The 21,050-nt window shown below is 49.2% G+C and overlaps 1 protein-coding gene across 6 annotated transcripts in view; it reads right to left on the bottom strand.

Annotated features, from left to right (window-relative positions):
- The window catches only part of EPHB3 (EPH receptor B3), a 67,376-nt gene extending 54,357 nt beyond the window's left edge, over nt 1-13,019 (bottom strand). For 4 of the 6 annotated variants that reach the window (XM_085635479.1, XM_085635483.1, XM_085635482.1 and 1 more), the window contains exon 1: nt 12,466-13,019. In XM_085635479.1, the coding sequence (XP_085491605.1) occupies nt 12,466-12,517 (52 nt within the window). In that variant the 5' untranslated portion in view covers nt 12,518-13,019. The remainder of the gene's footprint in view (nt 1-12,465) is intronic. The other 2 variants (XM_085635481.1, XM_085635485.1) reach the window with 1 other exon arrangement.
- Between the last annotated feature and the right edge of the window lie 8,031 nt (nt 13,020-21,050).

Genomic DNA, 21,050 nt, shown 5'->3' with positions numbered 1-21,050 from the left:
CAGTGTTATAAAAATGACAGAATAATGAAGTAATGCTACCACAAATTGTGCCACGTTACACAGCATAATATGCCTTTTCCTGACGCATAATTTAGTTAACCATGGTGCATAATTTGGAAGCTCTCTGCTTAATTCTAATGACCCTGGGTATCAGGTTACCTGGGTTTTAGTCCCGTAACTTGATTAACATTTTGCGATTCTTGGAAAAATAACATCGTTTCTTTGTGATTAAAACTGCACTTGTGAGAAGTGCACCGTAATTAAATTATGTAAATCTGTGCTTGATGAACACAGTCACGTACCTTCTCTGCCCAAGCACGTTACAGTTGCTTCTCAACTAGGTTGGAACTCTAGAAACACAAATTCATATAAAAACAGCTATACCGCCCTGCCTTAGAGGGCTGGTGGACACTGCGGTCCTGTCTGACAGTGGGACTGAGGGACAGGCAGAAGGGTGTGGACCACTCTGCCTCGGGGCGGAGGGGGTCCACACACACACCAGAGCACCCTGCGATGAAGAGTTGAAGGAGGGGCGGAGAGGCAAGACCGTCCTGCCATGGGCAACCTCTGCTTTCCATTTTGTAGAGAAATTGACATACTTGAAACGCCACAAAAATAAGGTACTGACCTCATCAGGCACAAAAACATGTCGAACAAAGCCAGGACAGGAAGATTTGAAGACATCACTTTGTTAAAAAAATAATAATAAAAAATAAATCAACTACCTGTTACATTAGGAAAAAATATAAAAAGTAGTGGGGAGACGTTCACTGCCGTGGGGCTAGTTGCCCGAACGGGCTTAAAGAGCGAGGCCTGTGCTCGAATTAGCCCACAGGGCTGGGAGTATCGAACCCCCTTAGAGCAGTGACAGGGTCAGGCTGTCCATTACATTCACGGGGGCTTTCAAAGTAATTAAAACGTTTGTTGGGCGGGGACCTCTACATCATGCTGGGCGCAGAGCCCTGCCCCTTCCAGGCTACTATTAACAATTAGAAGCCCCGTCTGAACAGGTGGTTATTTGCGGCGTGAGCGAGGGTGTGCCTGTTCTTAAAATAGGTGCATTGTGCACCAAGAGAAAGCAGCGTCCCGCCAAACCTGCGAAAGGGTGACGGAAGGGGATACTTTATTTAAGAAAATTAAAAATGTTATTCCACACACATGCATGTTGCTAATAAGAAAGCAGGGCGGAAATGGAGGACTGAAAAGAAAAAAAAAGAATGCATTAGATATATGAGGGGGGCATGTATGTTTGTGACAGCGTTATAAGAACGTTTATCAAAATAAGAGCAGGGCAGAGATGTACGTACTGGTTACAGTGTACAAAGAAGGGAGCAAGTTACAGACGGCGGGAGAGCGCGACATGGACAGTGTAAGGAAACGGTTAGGTAAAATTAAAATACTTTTTAAAAAAAATTGCGAAGCAAAGCGGCGATGGCGCGGAGGGTCTTTTGGTAAACAAGAAGGAAATATCACACACCTCCTACATTACTGGTCTCAGTAAAAAAATAAAACGAGGACTTAATCAAACGTGCTCAACATCAGAGCGATTTTCGTTTGCGGGGCCGGGGGGACAGCATAAAAGGAACGATAACGGCACAACTCAGAGGGGGCGTTTTTTTCTAGCGCTCCGTCTTGACACCATTTTGAAGGAAACCCCGAGGCTGAACGCAGTGAGAGCGCCGGAGACTCTAAAGAGCGTGCTCTGTGGTGTCTCAACTGGCTGGATGGATGGGCTGGCGGCCCTTACTCGCAGTCCTTTTTCCAGTGACGTACAAGACATGTCCTGAGGTGGTGAGGTGGCCAGGGAAGGAGCTGTACAGGAAAACAAACATTAATCAGCCGTCCTAGGCCTTTCAATCCATACGGCGGCCCCCAGGAACCGATAAATCACAAGAGGGCGGGGTAAAGGGGGGGGGGGGGGGGGCGCGACTCCGGTGAAGAACGTGCAACCGGGAGGGAGAAAGTATGGATGAAACGTGCACTGACGCAGTGTGAAGAAAAAGGGAAGAAAAAGGAATTGAAAAACAATAAAATACAGAGAAAGGGCTGGGGGAAGGAAATGGAGAGAAACAGATGGACTCGATTCGAAGGGGGGGGGGGGGGCATAGGGGCCTTATGGGGACAAGTCCACTCTTAGGCTCTCCCATAAAATCTAGAATGTAGTCCAATGCATTGAGAGGCAGATTTTAGCCAGTGGCTCCCCTCAGAACAGCCCCCCCCCCCCCCCCCTTCCCCGCATGCCTCGAAGGCTGCAGACATCTCGGCTTCAGAAACACTGCTTAGCTTCAATGTTGCCGTTTAATTGGGAACAGAGAGTGGTTGGAAAGAAAGGCGCAAGGCCGCATGGATAGGCAACAGTCACTTAGAGGGCAGAGGCCCCACGCGGCCCGCTCCCCTGGGGGACCCCAAAATGAAAACGCAAGTAATGGACCTCCGCAGATAAGGCACGTTCTGCGACATAAGGAGGATCGCCATAAAAAAAAAAAAAAAAAAAACACACCACACACCCCCCCCCCCCCAATACCCAACAGGAACCCCATAGTAAAACACAACAAAAATACCCAAACCCCCCAAAAGAGAACGCAATGCCCGTTAGGGTTAGTAGGCGCTACATAAATTCAATCCCACCGCAGACGGGTCCGCAAAACCATGCACCCTATAAACTAAAATCCAACTACAACACAGAGCCTAAACCAGAGGGCCCCTCAACTATACACCTCAAAAACGGACCTCTAAAGTCACATAGAATAGCCAAGCAAGAGATCAATTAATGCACCATACAGCCTAATTGAAAAGTCTATTATATAGCGCTTACTGCCCCATGCCAGACATTGAAGCACTTCGCGGGGAGTGGACACTATTCCGGAACCCTAAAACTCACTCACCTAGGCTACTTTGCCAAACTATACAAAGCGCTCTACTTACAGAGCCCCCCTCCCCGACAAGCTCCCACCAGCCACCCCCACTGGACGGCAGCTCTCCAGGATAAAAAGGTGGGAGGGTCAGGCCAACCCAGGGTCTCCCCCCTCAAGCGATCAATACAGGGCCTTGACTGCGCTTCGGCGATTCTCACTTGGCAGAGTGGTTTGTGCTGTTAAATTTGTATCCGAGGCCCTCTGTTTTTAGAAAATGTAGCGCCTAGTCCTCGAACGCCTATGCTTAGGTTACAAACGCTGCTTCTTGCAGGGATTTGGTACCATTAACAAGTTCAATTCTGGAAGCAGGACACCAGAGTTACCGCCCTCACCTCAGATTAGAACCGTGTGATACTAGACACATTACACTACATCGCGGGATTTCAAAATACCCTTTCTACAGAATGTCAATGTTAAGAATATTTGCCAGCCAGACTAGAAAGTCCCTCGCTAAAACGAAGAACTTCATTGCAAGATTGCAAGGGGGGGGGGGTGGTTTAGCCCAAAAATACTGGTTGTCCCTTAAAAACACAGTATTTCTATCTCACCTCCTCACAGCACCAACTATTTCATAAACCCTTCCTTGTCTTTTAAAAATTCATAGCTCTTTCTATTTCATACAATGTATAAACCTGGTTTGTAATTCAAAAAAACAATCCTAACCACAACCCTTGTGGCTGCCACACATTTTTTAATGATTCCTGCCTCTATATTCCAGCACATTTTTTTTTTACGAAGTGTGTTTTTTCCACCTCAAGTATGAAACTAAGCAAACTATTGCAAGTACTAACTGGTTTCATAGTGCTTCCAACCACACTTAAGCAGCTTCTAGGAGAGCAAATAACAAATATTAAGTCACTACCTCAGACCAGTGTAATTATCCAACTCACTGAACCACCTTGCTGGTAGTTAGCGCTAACTAACCAGGTAGGCCTGTCCGCAGAGTAGCTGCCCTCAGGCCCGCCCGAAGAGTAGCTGCCCCCCCAGGCCTGTCCGCAGAGTTGCTGCCCCCCCCCCCCCCAGGCCTGCCCGCAGAGTTGCTGCCCCCCCCCCAGGCCAGCCCAAATTGGCTTAAGTGACTTCCTACGTTTTATAAAATAGACTTCATTTAAGGGGTGAGGGACAGGAGTTTCAAGTGTACCCAATGGCCCACGGTTTCTGTACTACTGGCATTACGGCCCACGGTTTCAGCAACAAGCTTCTATTACAGCAGGTGTTTTAGGACATTTGTATTACAGAAAACAATTCCTGCACTATGTATTTATGTATGTATGGGATTTATAAAGCGCTGGGATTACCCCCAAAGGGGCATCTCTATGGTCCCTGGGGTCCGCAGCACCCTTACAATATTGACCCCAGTTTCTGAAGTGAACTTGCATTACAGAGAGCAGTATCCGCAGGACACGTGCATTACGGGCCCGTGGTTTCCGCAGAACCCATACGTTATTATGGTCCACAGTTTCAGCAGCAAACTTATTACAGAGGAGGATTTCTGCACGACACTCGCATTACAGAAAACAATTCCCACATCACATCTGCACCACGGTCCCTTGGTTCCGAAGCACCCATGCAATATGGCCCAAAGGTTCTTCTGCAGTACTCTCGCATTACAGAGAGTGGTTTCCATAGCACACTTGCAGTATAGACCAATGTTTCCTACGACACTTGCATTATGGCCCAAGGTTTCCGCAGGATACTTGCATTATGTCCACCGTTTCAGCAGGACATTTGCATCACTGCCCCTGGTTTCATCTGCAAACTTGCATTACAGATGGCAGTTTCTGTAGGATACTTGCATTACAGCGCGCAGTTCTCGCTGCACAACTGTACGTACTACGTCCTTGGGTTCTGACGCACCCTTACGGTATGGACCAAGACTTCCGCAGGACACTTGCACTGCGTGCGGCCCAAGGATTCCGCAGGACACTTGCACTGCGTGCGGCCCAAAGATTCCGCAGGACACTTGCACTGCGTGCGGCCCAAAGATTCCGCAGGACACTTGCACTGCGTGCGGCCCAAAGATTCCGCAGGACACTTGCACTGCGTGCGGCCCAAAGATTCCGCAGGACACTTGCACTGCGTGCGGCCCAAGGATTCCGCAGGACACTTGCACTGCGTGCGGCCCAAGGATTCCGCAGGACACTTGCACTGCGGCCCAAGGATTCCGCAGGACACTTGCACTGCGGCCCAAGGATTCCGCAGGACACTTGCACTGCGGCCCAAGGATTCCGCAGGACACTTGCACTGCGGCCCAAGGATTCCGCAGGACACTTGCACTGCGGCCCAAGGATTCCGCAGGACACTTGCACTGCGGCCCAAGGATTCCGCAGGACACTTGCACTGCGGCCCAAGGATTCCGCAGGACACTTGCACTGCGGCCCAAGGATTCCGCAGGACACTTGCACTGCGGCCCAAGGATTCCGCAGGACACTTGCACTGCGGCCCAAGGATTCCGCAGGACACTTGCACTGCGGCCCAAGGATTCCGCAGGACACTTGCGTCATGGCCCACAGTTCATCTGTAAACTTGTATTACAGATGGTAGTTTCCGCAGGACAATTGCATTGAGGCCCAAAGGAATCCACAGGACACTTGCGATAGGGCCTGCGATTTCCACAGCACACTCGAATGAACCTGTGCAACCTACAGGTTGCTTCAAAGCATTCTCCAAGAGCAGGATAGGGTCAGAGGTTGGGTAGCAGTTAAAATGGGGAGAACAGTAGTAGCTATGGCCTCAGGAAAGCCTGCCCGCACTTGTGTCAAAGACTTCACGACCCTCACATGACGGTCTTCGGAGCGAAGTATATAGACTGAATGACCCTTTGGAGCATTCACCTATACCAGCATATTATAGTCCCGGGTTTCTGCAGTATGTGTGCATTAAGGCCAAGACTTTCCTAAGCATGCGTGTACAATGGCAAAGGATGTCCGCAGCTTGCGAGCCATACTGAACATATTTGTGTAAAGCCAGCCCCTCGGCAACTGCTGTGCAGTTTTTACAATGCTAGACTTTTTATAGCTCATGTTTTTACAATCTCAGACTGTGTTATTACATGTGGTTTCCTTACCATCATGTTCTCCGGGACAGAGTTAGATTTCTGAAGCTGCCACCCAAGCTTTGTGCCAGCGGAGCCCTTGGGGGCTTCCGGAGGAGCAGACACCAGTGTTGGGGTTGTAAATATACCAACAAGACACTCCCTCATTCTGATTTCCTTCATTGAGCACCCCAAGGCACCACCTTATATTATAAATTGTAAATGTATTTATATATCGCTTACGACCCATGATAAGGCGTGGAGGTGCTTTTTTGGCGAGCAGCGAGCTACTCTTGGAACCCAGGAATAGGCAAAAGAAATAATGTTCCTGTTCTGATAGAAAACATTTCAGCGGTGTCCATGGGCTAGGCCCGGACGGGGACCTGGCCTGTGAGCTGTCTGACCCCCTCGATTCTAAAACAGCCTCTGGCTGTCGGCAACAACCAGAAACTAGGTTTTGACACAGCCTGGAACCAAGCACACAACCTCACAGTTGTATGATCTAAATTTCAACAAATGCTTACAAAAATAAATTTGTATGGTGCCGAAACATGTCGCCATACCTTTTTATTATGGCTACTACAAAGCCTTAGCTAACAGAGACCCAAATGGTAGGCCGCAAAATAAGACATACGTTTTATAGCCCAGGTCTCCATTCACAGCTTCCAATTGAAAGCACCCCTTACACTGAAATTCATAAACTACTGAAAATGTATAAAGCACACAGATAAAAATATATTTTGTAATTGTTAAGAGCTCCACAATCATGTGGTGTGACAACACAGGCATCTGTGTGCACCTATAGTGCTCATTTGTGAAATAAAACGGGGAGAAAATTTAAAAATAAATAAACATACGTGCTGCTTGGCCCATATATAAATCCGAGACCAGAAATATCTCCGCTCTGAAAACAGCCACCCTAGATAGGAGATATATATCTCCTATCTCAGACCCGCTTTATGGCCAAAGTTTAAGACTGGGGAGATCTGGAAACAACAACCATGCTCAGATTAGTACAGGGACTGCTCTCAGGCTGAGAAAAGATACCTAAATCCTTTGGTACGCCTTCAGACCCACCCTTCCCTCATCACTCTCCAACTCAGAAGATTTCAAAACAAATTATATATAGTGTCACAACTGTTTGGATGGTTAGTTGCACCGAGACCAACACCTGCCACTTCTATTGATTACAGTGACATTCAATTAGTCAATTATCGACCTTGGAAACATGACGGGCCGAGCTGACTGGAGATTTGAACCCTGTCCACAGATCGCAGCAGATACTGATTAACCAAAGAGGCCGGCCTCCTGCTCGAAACACGCGGTCGGGTGTTGCTTTCACCGGCCCCACATAAAAACCATAAACAAAAACACCCAAGAGTAGCTTTGACCTCGCTGGCCTTTTAATATTTGCATACATGGTGCCTAACTCTAAGAATCTAGGATTTTCCAACAAGGAAGAGCTGGCGAGAATCACCGCGGCCTGCACATATCTTGTGTTTTATCGCCCAATGTATATTATGCGCGATGCAACGTTTTGAGGAAAAAAAAAAAAAAAGAAAAAAAGAAAAATACATTAAAATAATAATAATATTGATAGTAAGAAATATATATATATATATTTTATTAGCACGGGGTATTATAGTTCCAGTCCTTGTAATGACGTCACGCCCATTCCCTTTTCCAAAACGCATCCCAGGCACAGCAGGGCCCAACTGAAACTGTAAAAGCCGCCGCGTCGCTGTACCAAAGCCCCCGAGACCGGAAGTCTGTCCATTCGCTACTTCGACTGCATATGACTAAATGTGTATATTTTTCAAAAGTCGGAGAAATAAACCACACCGTTACGGTCGCGTTTCTCTCGACCAAGTTGTACCGCTAATGTTTTTTTTATTCTTACCCAAAGCCTCTTTCGCAGCCGGTATACGTCTTGCGCAAATACGAGGTTCCTCGGACCCCGGCAGGCTATTTGTACGTTACTCTGCAGATGCATGTTATATGTTTATATACACTGTATACTGTAAATTAACACGCATATATTAATTAATGAATAGCCAAAAGACACTCTCCCTTAAATGGTAGCAGGTAAGTAAAAGTAAACCATCTCGAGGGGGCTACTGCTGGCTGTTATTCTTCGAAAACTTTGCTAACAACGCTTGTCACTTTAACGTCCTGTATCCCATTAAACTTACAAGTTACCAACCGACCTACAAAAAATGTCCTCGTTCAAGCCTCCTTTTGACTTCAGAAGTTTGAGGGTGCGCCAATGGGGGGGGGGGGGGGTGCACACCCTCGAGGCTGCCCCTGGGGCGAGGGGGGTGTACGGAAGGCTACGGACTGGTTTTAGCCCAGGGCGGAACATTACAGGTGGGGCGAAGAAAAGCAATCTAGAAGTGTGTTGTTTTCATGGAACTATGAGCTGAAAGCTGCAAGCCACGAGGGCCCGTGTGCGAGACTCGTACAGTAACGTGGGCATGGAATGCCAACCATGACAGTGCCAGGCTCCTACTTGCCTGGTGGCGCTGCGCCTACTTTTAAAAGAGTTTAAGAACCGGGCTGAAGAAAGTACCTTGGCAGCAGCATGCACGAGAGAGGTTCACACTGTGCAACCTTCGCTCGGGACAGAGACGCACCACAACACTTTCCACGGCCATGAAATTAGGTTCAGAAACACGTTCCTCATACCAACCTTCTTCTTGCACCACGGCATTTAAGTGCGGGGGAGGGCACTCGTGCAAGGCACCTCGGAGCCTCGTGTGTTCATCTTTGTTGCAGGAGGGGAGACTCATTCAAGGCAGCTAGGTGCACGCCGAGGGGCCTTCTGTAGTGAGCCAGCCCTTCTACGGGCGAGGAGCCTCTTGCACCACGGCATTTAAGTGCGGGTGAGGGCACTCGTGAAAGACACCTCGGAGCCTCCTGCGTTTATCTTTGGTGCAAGAGGGGCGACTCATTCAACGCACCTCGGTGCACGCGCAGGGCTCTCCTGGTTGAGGGACACTGAAGGTACCTTCCTGGGCGAGAAGGCCTATTACTCTAGGCACATTCACGGTATCTTCCAGCTAGACTACATATTGTAGGCGCATTACAGCTGGCGACGAGGCGCATTCACAGCACATTCCCAGCGGCGATGATACCTATTTTAGGCCCATTAGCGCTGGCGACGAGGCGCATTCACGGTACATTTCTAGCAGCCAGAAGTCCTATTGTAGGCGCATTCACTGTACCTTCCCGGCGACTAGAAGTTCTATTGTAGGCGCATTACCGCTGGCGACGAGGCGCATTCACGGTACCGTCCTGCGGCCAAAAAGCACCATTCTAGGCACGCCCTGGAAGGCGCGCAGCGTCTACAGCCCCCTCGTGTGCGCCCTGGCGCGGCCGCTATTTCTCACCTCTTTGTGTTACAAGTCACACGGGCTAAACGGGAAACCTCCGAGGAGGGGGCCAGGTGGGGCCTGCGTGGCTCCCGTCCCGGGAGATGCCCCGGGCGCCCCCCCACCTGCAGCCCCCGCACCGTGTATTCATGTTTGCGCGCACCGCGAGGCGGCTAATTAGGAACAATCCGAGTGAAAAGGCCCCCGCCGGGTCCTGGATGGGGCCTCGCTGCTGAATGGTGTTAACAAGCGAGGAGAGCGGATGAAAGCGCTCAGCTGCAGGGGCCAGAGCCTGCCAGCCCGCAGCGGCGGCTGCCAGGGCTGGGGCGGCGACGAGGTCACCGCTCAGCTACAGAACCAGGGCCCGCAACAGCGCCCGTCGGGGGGCCAGGTCACCCCACAGCTGCGGGGGCCTTCACTGGGCTCCCTAGCAGCTTCCGCCCCCAGCCATCCACTGCCAATGCAAGGGGGCAGCAGAGTGCCCCCGAGGTCACCCCATGCCATTCCTGGACCCCCGTGCTTTCAGGGTAATCGACATGTTTTCGGAGGCACACAATAGTGAATAGATGAGTGTTGCGCGACAACGAACCGAAAACCCTTTCAAGTTCGGCATCGTGGCCGTCTTATGCAGTGCGTAATACTGGTGTGTGTACTACTGCTAAGCGCTCACTCCGATACATACATTTGAGGAGGATCACAAGCCTCTCATCAAATTGCGAAGCTGGTATCAGAAGGCAGGCCTCTTGCACCAAGAGGCAACTCTACAGAGGCAACTCTACAGCCACCCATCACACAAACATGTGTATACTTCAAACTTTTTTAAATCAAAATCGTAGTGGTTTGTCTCCGCGTTAGATGTGAATTGTGCGTTGGTAGGAACTTTGTTTTTCTGTCATGTTTTTACTTTCTCCTTCAAAATTTGTCTCCGGTCCAGTTGGAGCCCTCGGAGAACATGTTGATAGCGGACCGAGGTATTTTTTGTTGTTTGGGGAGGGGCTGGGGTGCTCTGGTTAATTCATGGCTGCCCAACTGCTAAAAAGAAGTCATAGCGCAGAACGACACACAAGACCAACATGAAACTCGGTCTGGCCAAGAATGCGAATCTCCAGCGTGTATTGCACGGCTGCTGCCAGCTGACCAATGGCCCACTCTGAACACTCCAAACTTACAGAAGACACCACTCGCAAAGACTGCCACCCACTGCAGGGGCTTTAGACCCAGCTAAACTATCCAGTGGAACAACCCAAAAAGGGTGCATAGAGTATGTGCCCCCAACAGAGCCACCGCTCAACAACCAAAGAAATACAGAAAACAGAAACCAAGCCCACTTAAACACCCATGGTGCGTACTATTAACACCAATCAGGAAACACTAAAACTCATCTAGGGACAAGGACACAGTCCCAAGCACAAGAACCATCAACAACCCACCAAGAGCCATATCCTGGGAGGAGTCAAACTTCCGATAATCGAACAATGAGAATGTCAAATCAGAGACAACCCAAAACGAAACCATGGGTCTTCAACTCTATCACTGATCACCTGCAACAACCCTCTTCGGTAATCAACAATATATGGAGATTTGCTCTGATCAACAAACGATGCATGTCCCACGGGCACTATCCAACAACCACAAACACCCACAAGCACCATCCACAACCACAGGCACCTCCCACAACCAAAAGCTCACAGGCACTACCCACAACCAAAAGCCCACAGGTACATTCAACAACCTACTAAGACCCAAGGCTTGGCGATGATAAACCACCAACGGCGATCCACAACTCAAACCTTAGTGAACCATATAGAGGGTTTACGCAAAGGCCGCAAAACGCACTGACTGGCCATCACCTACTCACCATAAACAACCAACGACAATGAAAATTGAAAGTCAAACAAACATGACAACCCCCCCATAAGGGAAGGATGGGGTTCATAGCACCCCTTAATCATTTCAAGCTTCCGAGTGCAACAATGATATCTTGGGGTGAGGTTGGCGTGGCTTTAAATATACCCCCCAATCACACCAGTGGAGTCAACATCAACGAATTACCCCCTTTCCCAATAAGATGGGGATAATCGACAAATCCAATTTCAGAGGGGTCCACACTAATCCAGTGGGGTCTTCAGATAACAATGCCATATGAGAATGGGTATGGGCAACAATCCCAAGCCGAGGAGAGAACGAACCACCAAACCAAACCCACCCGGCTTGGGGAGAGAAATCACCTCAGACAGCCTCAATGGGGCTGTCAAACCACAACTATCTCAAATCGTGGTTGAAAAATGAACAGCAACACACAACAACCTCCAACCTAGGAAGGGAGCAACCTACATTGGTGCCTAGCTGAGGGACGACCCCAAACTTCACAAAGTCAGACCGACCTTCTGGAGTGGGAACGTGAAGAGAAGACACTACGGTTATAACAGGAAACAAACCCCATTGCATCTCACCGGACCAAAAATACGCCAGCCGTGGCATGCAAGTGTCTGGGTACAGGCCGTGGGCACCCAGTGTCTATGCCACAGTGGTGCACTGCACCCACAGGGTACCCCTAAGTACTGTTCCCGAACCCGTCACATGCCAGTGAAGCAATAACCCCGGCCTTCTCGCCCGAATGAAACCCGGGCTCCGAGGCATTAGTCAGCCCAAAACTAACCCACCCGCGAGAGTCCGCACCCCGGGAAACACCCGCACCTGGCGACCGAGAACGGCGGGTGGGCGTCACGCTTCTGGGGAGCGCGTCACGCCTTCACCCTTGCGAGCACCCAGATGCCTCCATCGACTCCTCTGCTATATGTTTGAGGTATGTCAAATTAATTTCGGTGAAGACATCAGCCTGGGGAATGGGGAGGATTCACATCCCAATGGGTAGGGGGGGGGGGGCACATAGCCTTACTCGTGAGGGAAAAGAGGGAGTTAGTCTCCTTGCTTTCCAGGGTCCGCCAGTAGGTTAACAATAAATTGTATTTTTTTAGGAGGGGGGGGGGGGGGGAAAGAGTGCTTTTTTGGTATAAATTAATTTAATTCCAATCTTGTTCACATCACAGTGACACTTGTAGGGAAGAAGGTGTATATGTCCCACTCCCTCTTTTCAGTTACCCCCCCTCCCCCTCCGGCTTCCACCCATTCCATTCCTCCTCACCTTCTAGGGCTGAGCCCCCGGACACCCACAGGAGCAGCAGCGGGAGCAGCATCTCTGCCCGCGGAGGGTCCGCGCCAATCCGGGGCCGTGAATGGGAAACACGGAGAGAGAAAACACGCCTGTGGTGAAAACCAGTCCAAGTAAAAAAAATATTAAAAACAAAAAACAGCAAAATCCAGTAGATTTAAAGAAAGCCAGGTAAAAAGAGTCCAAGGAAAGCAGTCCGGGGGGAAATCCAGGTACTTTTTGGTAATCAATCCAGGTTCCCCGAAATGAGCGTTGCAAGTTGGCCAGAAGAGTGCTCCGATCTGCCCTTCGCGGGTGCAAATTTCCAAGAAGCGCTTCGAAGTAAGGCGACCAAGTAGGCTGGAGTTGTGGCTGCGTAATCCAACTAGCCCAATGTGGTGCTATGTTCGTGCGGGAGACTCCCCCTACACCCGTGTACTGGCCTCTTCCGTCTGTCCCGGAGCTCAAGCAGTCTGGACTCCCACCTGCGTAATCCCTCACTCCCTCGTCCCAGCCCCTCACTCGCTGCCTCTGCACTGAGCGCCTGTGGTCTGTGGCCACTGCACAGCCTCCCAGGTAGGCGGGGCTACATGTCAATCACAAACACAGGCGTTCGCTTCAAGAAGAGTCGCTCCGCTCTCTTTGGCTGAGACAGACACTGCCATCACACCCTCTTCTTCTCGTCAGCCAATAAAATTCTATCAGACTGCGATGGGCGGTGCTTTATCGAAAGATGAATTAGTCTAGGCGGGGAAAAAGCATCAAGAGGCCACGCCCAGAGATCCAGTTGGCCAGAAGGTGGGGTTATGCGAAAGGCATCAGCGTTGGTTTAGCAGGGTTCCTGCGTGAAGCGTGCGCCCTCCTGCGGAAGAATTGAGAACCGCAGAAAGTAGAGAAAGTGCAAACATCCATTTGCAGGTAAATCTAGCCTAGCAGCCCTTGGCAGAGGGAGGCGTCGAAATTCCTCCTCAGCAGTCAATCGTCAACATGGTTCTCCGTTTAAAAGGAAAAATACGTTGTTTGGATCTCAGCAGTCCCTTGACACACCTTTAAAATGCCATGCAAGTCTCACACATTGCGCCAGACGACTTTCTTTCAGGAAACCCTTGAAAAAGAACTTAATCAAGCGGTATATATATAGCGCGGCTTGTCACCTGAGAGCTAGTATGGCGAACCAATATAGCAAAAGGCGAGAACTTGCTAGAAAAGCAGTGGAAATGCAATAGGTCTCGCATTTGTTGGAGTCGGAGCTACTGGCATTGCAAATGGCAATGTTTTGTGCTTATTCAATAGGTCTACCTGAACCATTGATCAGGGGACCGCTTCATAAGCGAACTAGGGGAAGTAAACAGCCATGAGAATATGGAGGGATCCCTGCATAACGTCCAGTATACAAGGTTAAAAAATTACAAACGTATATTTTTTAGAATATGTAGTGTAAGAACTAAATTAGAGGTGCTATTGAAATAGTGCAGTATATCAACTCCGCCCCTCAGCCAACCATATAAACACATCTGGAAACCGAATTAAATGCAGTCTGCGATGGATACCCCAGAATATTGTCCTGAATCACAGAAAACCAACAGCACTGGAAGTTTATGCTACTGACATACATTGCAGAACACCAAAGCCAATTACATACCTCTGTACAATGAAAGAGGGATATGGATGTTAAAAAGGTTTCAGAAAGGTCAGCTCCCCAGGATAATACACTTCAGGGCACGTAAGCACCATAGGTAGTGAGAAGTGTAGGCACCAAAAGTAGAGGGCTGAGGCAGGGGCGACAGTGCAGAAGTAAGCCGGTGTATCTAGGATGACGCAAATATGGAGCTGAAGAAAAGCAGATATCGGAGCACCAGAGGGACGCCAATGACGAGAGAGAGTAGAGACAGATATGATGGCAACAGCAGGGGCACTTATGGGGCCACAGAGGGGGGAAACAAAAGCGAGGTATGGTGGCACATCAATAGAGAAGGATTGGAAACAAAGGAGAGGCAGGTATGAGGGCAACAGAGGAAAGGCTGCTACGGGGGCAACAGAGGAAAGGTCAATAAGGGGGTAAGAGCATGGAGGCATGAGAGAAGTAGGAATGAGAACAGTAGAGGAAAAGCAGAGCTAGGGGTAAAGGGTGTGCTTGCGGTTCCCACGGTAAAGTTGTTATTTTTTGCATTGAAACTGCGTGGCCAGTGACGCTGTGTTGGGCAGCTGTGATCAGATCCTTGATGGATTATCCTGACATTGTGGTACAGATATCTCGGGGATCTGCGCGCAGCTTGGTCCAAGTAGCCTGGCGCAGGGAGGGTCTGCAGCATGACGGTGATAGTTAGTTCCCAACACAGGAAACGACCTAGCGACAACACCTGCGTCACATAAACGGTACATACCCACTGGACGTCGTGCAGCGCCTTGCCCCTACTCTCTGTGTTTTAAAGAACAAGGGAACCCAATTAGCAATAGGTCAGGGACCTTGGGTAAGTATTTTTTAGAGAACAGGGGTCCCTAGACAGTTTAGAATTAGTTTGGGAATAAATATAGACTAGATAGAAGCTATATTCAATGTCCAGCCGGACAGGGTTTTAATCACAAGATAAATATTTACACAAAGCATACACAAAAATTCAAGTGGGACATATCCAATGTCCTACTTACAGATGGAAACAAGGAAACAAACACAGATAAGGAAGAAAAGGTTCAGGCAAAACAAAACATATCTGCGTTGTATAAATTATGGCAGAATCATATGACGTGAAAACACCATTGCACATTAAGTATTTGCAGAATATTAATTGCATATGATGTAAAGACTGTCGACGGCATTTCGATCCCTTGCTGAGATTAATGGGACCATCTTTAGGGCATTTTAATATACATGCCTGTTTACAATTGGAGTACAATTGGATAATATCACCAGTGATTGTACAATGAAATAATATGTATGGGGAAGAAGGGAGGACAACAAACGGATTCCGATGTTGTCTCGGGGGAGCCAATGCAATGAAAACAACCTCGGATGGGATGAGCCGAGTAGGTAGGAGGGACAGGGGAGATAGTGGCAGGCGTGACGGAGGGCGCCGTGAGGAAGTGAGATCCGTGATAAGGATCGAGTACTTCGGGTTGGCGACTAGCGATGGTCGGCTCCCAATCTAGCGGAATTAAGCGGAGAGTGTTGGGTCCAGCACTCGAGTACCAGGATCAGCCTGAGTCAATGATCATGGTCTGACCTAGGGAGACATTGGGAAACAAAGGAGAGGCAGGTATGAGGGCAACAGAGGAAAGGTCAATCAGGGGGTAAGAGCATGGAGGCATGATTGAAGTAGGTATGAGAACAGTAGAGGAAAAGCAGAGCTAGGGGTAAAGGGTGTGCTTGCGGTACCCACAGTAAAGTTGTTTTTTGCATTGAAATGGCGTGGCCAGTGACGCTGTGTTGGGCAGCTGTGATCAGATCCTTGATGGATTGTCCCGACATTGTGGTACAGATATCCCGGGGATCTGCGCAGCTTGGTCCAAGTAGCCTGACGTAGGGAGGGTCTGCAGCATGACGGTGATAGTTCCCAGCACAGGAAACGACCTAGAGACAACACCTGCATCACATAAACGGTACATACCCACTGGACGTCGTGCATGCGCCTTGCCCCTACTCTCAGCACTGTTCGGGTCTATTACAAGCGCTTATGTGATTAGACCAGGACCTTAGCTTTTGCTGGATTGCCATTGGTTTAGCTGGCAGCTGGAGAGCGCAAGGAAAGAAACAATAGAGAGAAACTGAGAAACTAGAACATCACTTGCGTGTAAGGCAATGAATGGCTCTGTTGAGCGTTGCCAGCGCCCACGCATGCTGCGCTTGAGGTACAACAGTATCGTACTCGCATTTAGAAGAACCAGTAGAACACAACAGGAGCTGATAGAAAAGTGCATATTTATCGGCTTTACGCCATGCAGATGCATGAGCCCCCGAAGCGGTTGATTAATGAAACAAGCAGGATTAGCTTGAATATGTATGATTAACAGCACAGGCAGTGCTCATTATTGTATGCAATTAAGTATGCACACTATTTTAAAAATAACAATTACGCTGTGTCAGCGCAAGAAGACTGTAGTTAGGCTGTGCTGCTTCCCGTACTAACCGAAGTTACGTATCGGATCAAGAGCCGATACTAAGCCCGCTAACAAAAAAGATGCAAAAGTTAACCAATAGCAAGCGGCGAGAAATGACCCAGCAATGGGCGGAGTTTCAACTAACATAGTGATTACTTCATGCCTAATAGAGGCAGCGCATGCGCTGCCTATGCGAGACCTAAAAAAAATCACAAACGTAACTCATGGTCATCTAAGTAATACGAATTGTTCCTTTCTTAGGCCCTCATTCCGAGTTGGTCGGCAATGTCAGATTCTCTCGGGTGCAGAGCAGTCTGAGGAAGGGGAGGGAAGACTGCTTTAAAAAGTCAACACCCAGGTCCCGCGGCCAAGTCTAATGGGATGCACTCCAATTACCAAGTCAAAATGTCTCCATTTCCGGGCATCATGCCTACTCGTAACAATTCGAAACAGCGCCCCCCCCCCCAATGCTCCAGAAGCATCTGCACCAATGAAAGCCCCCTTTCAGTTCTAAAATGAAGCTATCCTCGGTGGCAGGAGCCATGTTCCTGGGATGGTAAAAGTCCTGAAACTCCACTACACACACACAAACTGTGAATAAGCTAAGAGGCCTCAGCATGATGTTGAGTCTGTGCCTCCAGTTGGGGGTTCGCCAGGGTGACCAAGCATCCTGGATTTGCTGAGGCAGTCCCGATTTTTTATCACCACCTGGCAGAGTTTTTCAATTTTTCTGTCAAAGTCCTGGGTTTTTAGTGAGGCTTGACTACAATCAGTGTAGGCACGTTTTTGGTGTTACAAGGCAAATACTAGCTTAGCAAGACTTCTTTTATGTTTTTGTGAATTGTCCTGCTTTTTTTTTTTTGGTTTCCAAATTCTGGTCACCTTGTCACACCCTTCCAAAAATAGACAAGTGATGCAGAAGTTTGTTAGGCAATGCACAACTGTAGAGACCCAGCCACAAGCTAGAGACAGCAGGCCCCCCTATAACGATGATAGGAAGCGGGGAGTGGTCCGAGGGAGAGGGGGGGTGCCAAGGAGGAAGGATTCCAAATCTCCACTGCGTCTCCAGATGAACGCAGGGCACTGGGTGCGCTCCCCTCCTGACCAAGCATAGTGATTCAAGGTGCTCTAACCTTGCAGGAACATCCAGGGAAACAGTTGGCCCAGACTTCGGACCCCATGAGGCGGCATATGTGGGGGAAAAGGGTGCCACAGTGCGTCCTCCGATCCTCTCCACCACATGGCAAGAGAAGCAATAGATTGCTTAATTTATTTTTCTATAGCACGCCACAGTGGCGGCCGCGACTTTGGTTTATTTGCAGTGCAGAACGGGGCCACGTGTTTTTTTTTTCTATGTTTTAACTTTTGTATGTAAATGCGCCACATGCTGCGCTTTCACGTTAATTGCGGCTACGCCCACCTCTTCAGATGAGCCGTGTCTAAGGAAAGAGGCACAGCCGCCATTAAAGTGAAAGCGCTGCACAGGGCTCTTTTGCAAACAACTATTTGCAATGCAATAGGTCTCGCATTTCCGTGAGTTTAGAAAATGGGAGACCTATTGCATTGCAAATGCTTGTATAATGGGCACAGCCGAGGTGAGACAAATCCAATCCAATAAAGAACGTGCTCTCGTATAAACAGGAATGGCGCAGAAAACCATGCGTCTCAAAGCGGATATTCTTCACAAGACATGGCCGCCCCCTTAACGCCGTGAGGTGCAGTGCTACGTCGCCACGACCCTACGAGTGCCGAGCCCACCACATCAGCTGTGGTGCGCAAGAGACTTGTGAGACCCGCCGGGCAAACTTAATTGCCATGCAGGTCTACGGACTCCCGGAACTTCCGGTTAGCCCCCAGTACTGGCTCAAGATATTTCACTGGCAAGTATGAGGAGGAGTGGTTGCTGCTTTCCACCCATCCCCATGGGAGTGCAAGCTATGTCTAGGCTCTTCCTTAAGGGTTCCCAAAGGTGTATGCTAATACCAATGTTCCTTTGCAGATCCAAGAACAAAGGGGACGGGCTCCTACCAGCAGAGGTGAACTTGGGCCAGGCGCTGGTCCAGAAAATCCTCTCCATGCTTTGTTTGATGGACCCAAAACCTTCGCTCCAGGACTTCCACTGTCCTTTCTCTTGCCCTGTAGTAGTGAAGACCTGCAACATTTTTCAACCCCTCAATCCTCTTCGATGTAATGTATTACTCTAATTTGAAATTTGTTATTATTGAGCGCATGACACCAAAAAGACGATGAACCAAAAAGAAAGCGGTATCTTTTCTAATATATTAACATCAGATAGTTAAGTACACAGTAAATAGTTTTATTTGTAAATATCGTATAAATGCACTAATCATATGGTAATTGGTTGGTTAATGCACCCGGGTGCAGGCACATGCACGCCCTTGCTTCCCTCTTTTGAGGCCTGCTGCATATCCCTCTCTGCTCCCTCCAGGGGCCTGTTGTAAGTTCCCCCTCAGAGGTCTACTGAAAGTCCCTCGGAGGCCTGTTGCGAAATTTCCAAATGCACATTCCGCCAAGAGGCCTAGGTTCAATCTCTCACTTGTCACTCTAGAGGCTTGCTGTAGGCCCCTCCCTGGCCCCCAGAGGGGTGCTATTAGTTCATCACTGGACCCTGGAAAGGCTTGTAGTAAGTCTAATGAGGCACGGTCCTGATACTGCCTGAAATTACTCACATAGGCATTTAGGTGCAAGCCTCCATTAACTGCCTCACTGCATCATGTACCGGTAGCACCTCTCTCCACTATAATCCCTCCTTGCGTCCTATAGAGAGTACTGGTGTAAATTCCACGAAGCACAATTCAGAGGCCTGCTTTAAAATGCTCATTGCACCATAAAAAGTTCTGGTGGAAAATAATCTTTGTTCATCCAGGAGGAGTCGGCTGAAAATCCCTCTCTGGAGCCTTGAGATCTGCAGTGTGGCTGTACCATTCAAGGACCTGCTGTAACTGTAAGCACTAGTGGGATTCCGGCAGAACTCTGCTACAAGGGCCACAAGGTCACCAGATGCTCCTACAAAACACTGTCCTCTCCGAGGGAGAGTTGTATCTACTGAGGACTCCTCCTGGCATCTCTCTGATTTTTTTCTGTCTCCCTCTCTCATCCCCTAAACTCTCCCCCTCCCCTCAATCAAGAACAGGCTTTTTTGGTTGACAGGAGGCAGATAATCTAAAAGAAACATTTTCTCTGACTAGGCAGTGCTCAATGTTTGTGGCGGCCCCTATACTTCATTTGCATGCCATGGTCACGCAGGGCCACCCAATGCCTAACAAATAATTACTTCCATAAATAAAATATGCAGGTTTGCTAGTGCTAACTCTTCAATCCCTGTTGGCACAGCACCCAGGACAATGTGCTGCATGGCTGCACACTTATAAGGTTCAAAGGGCGAGACCTATTGGCAGTGCCAGTGCTTGTTTAAAATTGGGTTTGAGTCCAGAAATATAAATATATTTGTAGCTTAATATGTCCAAAACAAAGATGTCATGAAAACAAAAGACAGCAATTTAGAGGGATTCTGAATGACACATGGAAAAACAGACACAAGAAGGCAGACTAAAAGAGTTAATCATTATTAGTGTCATGGTTGAGGTCAAGGTTGGTGTACAGTGAACACAGACATATATCTCCTCTTTTTTAAGTACTTCAGTAACAGGTCTCTCTGAAGTTCAAGTGAAGATTTATAGCCCAGAAATGAATGAGTGGCTTACAGACCAGCTTTGAAGAAGTGGCCGAGGGCTCACCTGTAAACAGAGGCCTAGAGTCCACTGTGAATCATGCCTTGGAATCCCTCCCCCCCCCTTCCCTTCCCTTCCCTCTCGCCTGTGAATCATGGCCTCAGACCCCACCTGTGAATCATGGTATCAGACCCCACCTGTGAATCATGGCCTTGGACCCCCACCTGTGAATGACGTCTCGGACCCCACCTGTGAATCATGGCCTCAGACCCCACCTATGGATCACTGCCCTACAGGCCGCTCGAGCGTAGAAACCCACTGCCCGGAAGTGACACTTAGGAGAGCTTGTCCACTCGCTCGAGACCGCGCTGGTATCTGAGTCACACCCCTGCAGCCCGAGGCCTAGCCTCGCTTTGACGCGGGGGTAGTAGTTAAGCGCCACCACTGTGGAGCCAGCCGCTCTTGGAAGCACGCCTTTCATCTCCTGCAGGTAATGACAGGCGGCCGCGCTCAGACACCCGCTCAAAGGAGCCTGTGATTTATCGGAGGCCGATCTCCGGACAGGCACGTTCACGTCCGCCATTAGGCGGCAAGCACGAGCCTCGCGACCCGTCTCGCGATTGTTCTCGAGTCCACGCTCTCGCGCGCGGCCTCGAATAATGACTACTTACCGCCAATGGGGAGCCGAGGAGGCTGCAATTCACGCAGCTCTGGCGCCTCCTACAGGACACGGCGTGTAAATGCCTCTGCCTCACAAGCTATAGACGAATATTACAGGACGGCACCCTGTTC

This window comes from Triturus cristatus, chromosome 11 (genome assembly GCF_964204655.1).
Source record: "Triturus cristatus chromosome 11, aTriCri1.1, whole genome shotgun sequence".
In the NCBI taxonomy this organism is placed as follows: domain Eukaryota; kingdom Metazoa; phylum Chordata; class Amphibia; order Caudata; family Salamandridae; genus Triturus; species Triturus cristatus.
Note: the sequence above shows the minus strand (reverse complement) of the source record. Positions and strands in the feature narration are given on the sequence as shown.